This window comes from Pseudomyrmex gracilis, unplaced genomic scaffold (genome assembly GCF_002006095.1).
Source record: "Pseudomyrmex gracilis isolate BER0280 unplaced genomic scaffold, ASM200609v1 scaffold_286, whole genome shotgun sequence".
In the NCBI taxonomy this organism is placed as follows: domain Eukaryota; kingdom Metazoa; phylum Arthropoda; class Insecta; order Hymenoptera; family Formicidae; genus Pseudomyrmex; species Pseudomyrmex gracilis.
Genome location: NW_018020870.1, coordinates 62,405 through 72,296, shown reverse-complemented (window position 1 = coordinate 72,296; position 9,892 = coordinate 62,405). Strand labels below are relative to the sequence as shown.

Below are 9,892 nucleotides of genomic sequence, written 5' to 3'. Positions count from 1 at the left end.
TTCTAAATTTTTATTTCTTTGATAAAAAAAGATGAAATGGATTTAGCCGCTTTTGGAAATAGTAACTTAGATGTTTATAAGATATTAAATGTTCTATAAAAATACGTTTAATTATTCTAAGAACGATCTATAGAACATTCTATAAAATTACTATATATGTTCATACAGCATTCTATAGAACATTTATGAAATATTCTAAAAATATTCTATAAATGTTTTATAGAATATTCTATAGATTATTCTATTCATATTCGAAAAACATTTACAGTAGTGCCATTCGCTTATTCTATAAATATNCGATGAATATATAAGAACGTTCAATGGAATATTCGACATATTTTTGAAGAATATTTATAGAACGTTCATAGCAATGTTAAGTGCTATCTGGGAATCCTCACTCAAAATATTAAAAGATATATGACAGCTTATTTTTTTTTTTAATCAGTTGTCTACGAGATTTTTCGCTGTGTCAACTTAAATAAGACACCCTGTACATCATATAGAAATTAGGGCTGCGGTTATTCAAATAAATAATAATCCGGATATTCGAATAGTGACGTCATCGACTATTTGTAATTCGGACTATCTGTACTTCGAAGTATCTGGATTTTGAATAGCATAGGGAACGAATATTCGGATATTTGTACACTTTGAATAAAACGGATAGAACAATTTGAATAATGAAGGTCACATTGTGCAGTTAAACATGTAATAACTTGTGACATTTCTCTCTCACTATTTTGAGATTGTAGAACTTACATTATAATCGTGTATATGTATTAATATTTACTTATATTTATATATATACATTTATATATATACATAGGGTGTTTGGTAATTGCCGTCTCACCGCTCGTAGGTAGGTAGAAAGGATTATTCTAAGACAAAAATACCATCCTATACCACTTTGGAAGATTCGCAATAATTAACGAGATATTAATTAATAAAGATCCGCTAATCAGCATGCATTCAGCATAACGACAGCGTAAAGACAGCCCAGTCTTTACTAGCGCGCTGCCCGAACGCAGCCAATATGTGTATTTTATGTATACACATGTTATTCTATTAGCTCCTCCCATTCCGTCGCTACGTCGCGTCCGCGCGAAAGACTGGGCTGTCCTTACGCTGGATGGACGCTGATTAGCAAATCTTTATTAATTAATATCCCATTAATTATTGTAAATCTTCCAAAGTGGTTTAGGACTTTTTGTCTTAGAATAACCTCTTCTACCTACCTACGAGCGGTGAGTTGGCAATTACTAAACACCCTGTATATACAGAGTGTCTGACAACGAACTATAAAACCGACGTGTGTAGGTAGATCGAGTTACTCTAAACAGAAAAGATATTTACCATTTTGCAAACTTTGCAATAGTTATTGAAATATGAATTAATAAATGTGATCCAATGAGAGCGATGATCAGACTCTATAGGCGTACACAATTATCAGCTCTACTCCTCGCTCGCCGCTGCTCGCTGCGTACCGCCGAATAGCGTCCGATCGCAAGAAACTGAGTCGTGTCGCGCTTGTTTGTTTACTCCGCCTCGTTATTACGATTTTACATGAGAGAAACCATTTTTCTTTTTATCTGATAATCGTGCACGCCTATAAAGTCCGATCACCGCGCTCTCATTGGCTCACATTTATTAATTCATATCTCAATAAATATCGCAAATTTTTTAAAATGATAAATAACTTTTTTTTTCAGAATGACCCGATCTACCTACACACGTCGGCTTTATAGTTCGTTGTCAGACACTCTGCATATATACGGGGTGTCCCAGAATTGATGTAACATCTCTCGTAGACAGGTAGAAGGAGTAAAACTGAGTCGATAAGTTCTATACTATTTTGCTAGATTTGCAATAGTTACCGAGATTACGCGCGTAAGACTGCCCGCCGCGCTTTGCGCGCTAACGGTGTTACCCATAGCGACATATGGGAGGAGCTAATATAACAGCATATACTATAACATATACATATTAAAATGTAATTGTGTAAAGCGCGCCGGGCTGTCCTACGCGCGTAGGACAGCCCGATGCACGCTTATTCGCGGATCTTTGTTAATTAAAATCTCGGTAACTATTGCGAATCTAGCAAAATGGTATAAGACTTTTCACCTCAGTTTTATTCCTTCTACCTGTCTACGAGAGATGTTAAACCAATTCTGGGACACCCTGTATATATATATATATATATATTAAGGTAAGTGGAATCGAGTTTACGTGTGTATATTTACATATATACGTACATTTTTATAAGTGTAATATATACATACATTTTCATAAGTTTTCTATATTTTTCATATTTTTAGTTATATTTAACACAATAATTTAATTTCACTTTTTTAATAAAAAGTAACTAAACATATTTATTTTTCAGAAATTTATACACTTGCAATAAAAAATGGTTACATAAATAACATGTAACAAAAAAATAATGTTTAAAGAATAATGTTAAAACTAAAATAATGTTACTAATAAAAATAAATTGCAATACGTTGAGTTCAAACATATCTTGAAGACAGAATGCAATCAGAGCCCAATCTGCACTGTTTAGTAGTTTTTAAAAATTATGCTTGTCGAATGAAAACTTGCGTCAAAAAGTAAAACTGATAAAACACAAAAAGTAAAACTGATAACTAAACACAACGTAAGCAAACTGATATACAATCTTTACATGCGTTGTATATATATATATATATATACGTGTGTGTGTGTGTGTGTGTGTGGATCCCCACACACAATATACGTAGACACAAACACACTGAGATCAAAAAACAAGAAAACGACATCACAACGGTTATTTTGATTTCTAAAGTTTTCAAAAGCAAAAATACGGTTTTAACTTATTCGTGTCCGACATGATATTGATTGAATTATTTTGTTATTTTATGTGACTTATTTCAAGATCTCATATAATACGTATAAGTTCTTTATTGTTGTTAATAATCAAGTTTTATATACATCTAAAAGGTTTACAGAGTTATCATATGTTTCAATGATAAATTTTAACCTATTATTATAATTATTAAAAGCATTTAATAAATTGTCAAAGTTATGTTAACTTTGCGTTAGGTCACTTAAATTTTGTATATTTATTTATAATTATGTATTTAAATTGTTACTAAAAAAGATCCAAAAATTGAATAAAAAAATGTGACGTAAATATTTGACGTAAATAAACTTTTTCAAACACAAACATCTAGTTTTTTGCTTGTATCGGCCTTTTTTTCTGTATTTACTAACAATTTGTAAATGTGAAAGTTTTGTACAATGAAAAATTAAAACCGTAAAATAATCAAAAGTCGTACGTAACAAATAAAACACGACAATCGCCCATCTCTCAGCTATAATCAAATTGTTATTGATCAAGTTGTTTTAAACTGATAGTAATTAATAAATATACAGACGATTTTTTACTTTTACTCACATATGTACTTACACACGATTTCACATTCATGTACAGTTGTGTATAAAGGAGGAGGGTCCATAAGGCGGGTTTTCGGCCTAATCAGAAAATCATCGAAAACATGTGGAATACATTGTTTGAGACCATACCAATAATATTCAAGTAGCCCAAAACTGTTTATTTGTAAAGCAGTAGATCGTATTTGTCAGCGTTTCTTACTCACAAAATATGGGGGTAGTGAAGTGGACGTGGCTAGGTATGGGAGAGGTAGGAGAAGTACGAGTGTATCCGTTTAGGCTAAAATTGACTGAATATTATTGGTATGGTCTCAAACAATGTATTCTACATGTTTTCGATGATTTTCTGATTGGGCCGAAAATCCGCCTTATGGGCCTTCCTCCTTTCCACGATTCTATATACGATTTTATGAAACTTTTAAATATTTATGCATTTAGATGTATAAGTTACTATGTACGTAAAGAAAAAGTAAAGGTATTTCTTTATTTTTCATAATATAATATCAGAATTAGAGTAAACGTACTCTTAAATGACAAATATACATTCTTGAACAATAAATATCATTAGTTTTGTATTTGTTATAGACTTTTTTAATTTTGTGATCACTGCCTCCGAGTACTGAAAGGTTCCAAGCTAGTTTATACGCTACTGAGTATATCGAAATATCCGGATAATACGGATATTCGAATATAATTCGAAAAGTACTATTCGTACTATTCCCTGCACGAAATATCCAGATATTCGTTGACCAAAGATTATTTGTACATACATATTATATCTGAATATCCGGATGTCTGGATCACAATATTATTCGAATTTAAACCGCAGTTCTAATAGGAATAGAGTCTATGATGATGTATGGATAGAAATATGATTCATACAAAAATTCTAAGTCATATTTTTTTCCCAATAACATCTTTCAATTCAGTATATACTTAAAATACGTTAACAATATTTATTATTAGTAAATAATAGACTAGTATGTGACAAAAATGCATGAGGAGAATGTGAAGATTAGTTTGGATATAAAGTTAGTATGTGTCCCGTATTAAAGCGCTTACGTCTGTGCATGCCTGTGCAGACGCAAGCGCTTTAATACGGGACTTATATCCCACACAATAAAATTGCCGTATCATTTTTACTGTCTTATACTAGTGGAATATATAAGAGGTGAAATATACAATATTTAGCTAGCTAAATAAGAAATACAAAAGTTACGTACTTATAATTTGCTATACTCTACTCTTTATTACCTTTGTATATCGCAAAATAATCACTAAAAAACGTTTTATAAATCTTAGTTATCATTTTATGCATCTGTAAAATATGGTTGCGCTACTTATCACGCGTTAGCGACTAAAACGACTAAATAAAAAAATAGGGAGGAGGCAATAACGAGCTACATCTGGTGTTCAAGTAAAATTCTTCTTTATTCCGAGGATTTAATAAAGATACAAACGTTTCGATCCACTATGGGATCTTCTTCAGTGTCTATACATTAAAAAATTACAATGAATACATGATCTATTCGCAACGATAATGAAGAATATGAATACAGAAAAGATACGCTATGAATATAGTTTGAAAAAAATGAGAGAGGGAAGTGACAACTAAGTAACGTTCGTAAATAATGAGGCCACGTCTAAAGTCAGAAGAACGTGATCCGCACGGAGAAAACTGTTATGGTTGCTAAAATCACATTATTTATGCATAGAAAAGCAAGTGATATGAATTCAAGTTAAATAGATATTATATCAAAAATTGCTGTTGACATGAGCTCATTTATACAGTTCGCACAGCCATATTTAAATGATACGTAATATTCAATTAGTATATTCTAATATATTGTTGCCTCAACCAAAAGAATATTGATATATGTAGTCAAAGTTTTTAAAGGCACAGTGATATAGGTCTTATTGATAGAGCCTTCTTTTTATCTCATCCTGACTTTCATAATAAAAACTTTGACTACATAATTAACATACTCCTTGATAATAATTATCCTCTTGACTTCATTTATAATATTTTTAAACAAAGACTAAAATATAATTTTTTAAAGAATAATGACTTAAAGACCTTCTTGACTAATAATATCCTTGACGAAAAACCTTCTCGTTGGTTTGTGATGCCTTATATATATAATTTCTCTGAAAAATTTTCGTCAACCTTTTTCAAAGAGACTGACACACACCTTGCTTTCTACAGTCTTAATAAATTTTCCAGGTTCATTAAAGTACAAAAGAATCCTTTACCTCCCCTTTCTTGTCCTTTTGTTGTTTATAAAATTAACTGCAATGATTGTGAGGCTTCCTATGTAGGCCAGACTGGTAGGGTTTTGCAGTCCAGAATTAATGAACACAAAAATCACATTAAACGTAACATTACACAAACCTCTGTTATCACAGATTATAGAATTAATTATTCCCACGATTTCTCGTGGGATAATGTCAAAATTCTGGATTGTGAAAAACACTATCATAAGCGACTAATTTCTGAAACACTATACATTAACAAACAAACACACGGTCTCAATTTGAACAGTGACACGGAAAATCTAGACAAATCATATTTACCATTTGTCGTTAATACAACTTAAACTTTCCATTGCGCATGCTTCGACCTCTGAATTCACTGTTCATCTTGATGTATTTTTCAAATTTTCAATCAGTAATTGACAGCTTACGTGTTAACATGTGTCCATCTCGTTACACGAGGACTTTAATAACAGCATATTACTGTAAGTTTATATTAATTTTACAATGCGTATTTTGTATTAAAAAATTTTTTTGTTTTTTGAAATCTATTGTTTTTATATTCAATTTGTAGAAAGATTTTGATAAAGACCTAAACCGTTGGTCAAAACGTTACCACATTATACATACACATTACATCTTGAAATAAAAATCATCTTCACGTGTTTGCACAACAACATCCGTGTCTTGCTTCAACTGCCTCTCATCTGGTTTTTTAACAAATTATTTTGTTGTACCTTCTATCAATAAATTATCGTACACAAATTTTGAAATCGTTGAAAAAGGAAGATGGAAATTTGTTAGCTTATAGAAGTCTCAATAAATTGAATCGATTTATTAAAAATATCAAAGATCCGGTGGAAATTGAACAAAGAAAAAACGTAGTTTATAAGTTGCAATGTAATGATTGCGATACTTTGTATGTAGGCCAGACTATAAGAAAACTCAAAACTAGGGTCTCCGAACACAAAAATCAGATTAATCGTCGCGCGGAGAATGTTTCTGTCGTTACACAGCATAAAATTGATATGAACCACAATTTCAATTGGCAAAATATTAAAGTTTTGAACACAGAATCTTTAGTTTTTAAGAGGTTAGTCTCCGAGATAATACACAACAAATTACAAGGCAATTCAATTAACGTCATGTCGGACACGGACAAGCTGAAACCGTATTTTTTATTTTTAGAAAATTCAACCCGACATAGTCATTCTCCGTTTGTTTTTAAGCGTTGTGGTGAGGTGAGGAGACTGTTACATGTACCATAAATGTGGGAGAAGAGGATTGCTCAGTTTTTCGGTTGTCTTCGAAGCGAGAAGACGTTTCGCGTCTTCTTACATACAACTGACGGTTACTTTGTTGCCACTTCCCTCTCTCTTTTTTCCTCAAACTATATTTGTAGCGTATCTTTTCTGTATCTATATATTTTTCATTATTGTTGCAAATAGATCATGTATTCATTGTAATTTTTTTATGTAGAGACACTGAAGAAGATCCCATAATGGATCGAAACGTTTGTATCTTTATTAAATCCTTGGAAGAAAGAAGAATTTTATCCGAACATCAGATGTAGTTTGTTATTGCCTTCTCCCTATTTTTTATTTAAACATACAACGAGCACATATAATTAAAAACATATAATTAAAATAACTAACATGCTCACAAATCGACTAAACTGACAATAGTTTTGTTAGTAGCACAATAAAAAGCTGAAATCACAATACAATACTAATATAACATAAAGGTACGTAACAAAGTGATTACACGCAAATTATTCTTATTGTTAGTTTTATTTTTTCTGATCTGTGCGGCATAAAACTCGGCGCAGCCCAAATTTCGGAGTTACCTTATATTACTCTATATTTATTTTTAAATATGTATTAAATAACTATATTTATTATGTGCAGTTAAAAATAAGATGTCAAATCATTGTGGATGAGCCAAAACTACCGCATCGCGGTCTCTTAGTAGATACTTCACGCCACTATTTTCCTTTATCTGACATCTTGTTGACATTAGATGCTATGTCGTACAACAAGCTAAATGTTCTTCACTGGCATATTGTCGATGACAATAGTTTTCCGTATCAAAGCACCAGATATCCCGATTTATCCACCAAAGGAGCTTATCATCCCTCAATGATTTACACTCCCAATGACGTACAGAAAGTCGTTGATTATGCAAGATTACGAGGGATTCGAGTAATGCCTGAGTTTGACACACCTGGACATACTAGATCATGGGGTTTGGCATATCCGGAATTATTAACTTTATGTTACGGTAATTAACTATATTCTAGTAAAAGTTTTATTGCTATAAAAGAAAAATACTTATTAGTCTAAAAAGTCAAATTGTATATAAATATTTTTTGCTTTTGTACATTCTTTGTTGTTATACATATGTATATAAAACAATAACACATATGTATTAATAATATACATGATGTTCTACAAATTGTGACCAAGCCGAAAAGTGATAGTCAATCTGAACAGAAAAATTATATATCATTGTGCAAAATTTGCAATAGTTATTGAGTAGTTACTTAATAATTATGAGCCAATGACTGCGCGAAAAGAGACTGGTTCGGACTCTGTAGGTGTATACTTTTATGAGCTGTAAAGAAAGATGGCTTATGCAATGTTCTAACATGAGAAACGGAGAAACAAGCAAGCGCGACGTGTGACGTGTGGTGTGTGAGCTTCTTGCAATCAGCTGATATTGTGACGGAGTAGAGCTTCGTCACCAAGTTTTTTTTTTGTTCTTTTTATATTTTTTCTTTTTTTTTGACTATTTTTTTTGAACAAAGAAATAACTCAAATATTTAAAACTCCCGCGCTTTATCACAAGCCGGCTTTATTACCTACCGGCTGTATCTCTATGAAAACACGCGAAACCCGTACCGCGGTAGCAAGCCCGCGCGCGAGTCACTCTACCAAGGCATGATACACCGCACAAATAAGTGCGCTCTGCACGCCGACCTCGGACAGGACGTAGAGCGCCCGCCGGGTATATAAGCCGGCCGAAATCGGCGACAGAGTTGCAAGATCAAGCCGGCAGCAACGAGAGCATCGAAGCAGTGGGGACACGCACACAAGCGAGAACCAGTGTTCTCAGGTTTTGCTCTCTTACAGCATTCTGAAGCGGTGGAAGAGATGTGTACAACAGCAGTAAGTTCATGCAGTTAGAACTCGTTGATGTTGTGCGCATCCCCTCCACCGGTTTAGCATGCTGTAAGAGAGCCAAAACTGAGAACACTGGCGAGAACCGTCGTCCGTGTGCGCTCGGCTGTTCGACTTGTGTCGAACTGGAAGAGTGTAGACGTACTATGTTCTATCGCTTTCCCATCAAGCCGACCAAAGGCCGACACGTTGCGCGCTGTTCTTGCGTACGACAACGTCTTGAAACACTTTTTTTTTTTGCGCGCGCGAAACTTATTGTCTAGTTAAAAGTACATAATATTATTGAGAATAGTAAAACACTTCAATACGTATTATGTATTTATGTAAATTATTAATAGTGAATTAACTGCGATCTAAACTTTTTATATTATTTTATGTTTAATTTATTTGTATAAATTTGTGTATACATATACAGGGTGTCCCAGAATTGCCGTACAATCTCTCGTAGGCAGGTAGAAGGAGTAAAACTGAGTCGAAAAGTCCTGAACTATTTTTTTCTATTATTTATAATAAAGGAGTAATTATTGAGTAAATCAGGCCAATCAGCGCAGATCTTTAGCCAGGCGCACGTCAGTGAGCCGCGCGCCTAGTGTGTGTGAGTATATATATTAAACTTTCAAAAATATAGAAAGAAAGGTCGATATGAGCAAAGATCTGAATGTTTTTGGTGAATATATTTATCACTTGTCAGTAAATATCTCTCTTTACCAAAAAATTCTAACAACCAAATTTTTAACGTTATTGCGATATAGTAACATTATGCATCGTTACCTTAATGATATCGTAGTAACACAGATTTGGTTAGGTTAGGTTAGGTTAGGTTGGTTAGGTTAAGTCCATAGACATATAAGAAATAGACTGCGCGTCCCGTATCTTTTCTGAGCAGAAAGAATGGTCAAACTTCGGACGAGGATAGATGCTTTCACCCGAGTCTCTATCCTTGTTTAGTGACGCGGTGATTGGCGGACAAGAAAAGTAGTAGGAATGAGAAATAGCGTAGTGGGGCAATAGAGGAGCATCGAGCGATGAAG

General features: G+C 33.1%; 1 protein-coding gene across 1 annotated transcript in view; it reads left to right on the top strand.

Annotated features, from left to right (window-relative positions):
- LOC109859778 (beta-hexosaminidase subunit beta-like) overlaps window positions 1–9,892 on the top strand; it is a 104,371-nt gene that overhangs the window by 59,858 nt on the left and 34,621 nt on the right. The window contains exon 4 of the mRNA XM_020438329.1: window positions 7,590–7,962. Coding sequence (XP_020293918.1) covers window positions 7,590–7,962 — 373 coding nt within the window. The remainder of the gene's footprint in view (window positions 1–7,589; window positions 7,963–9,892) is intronic.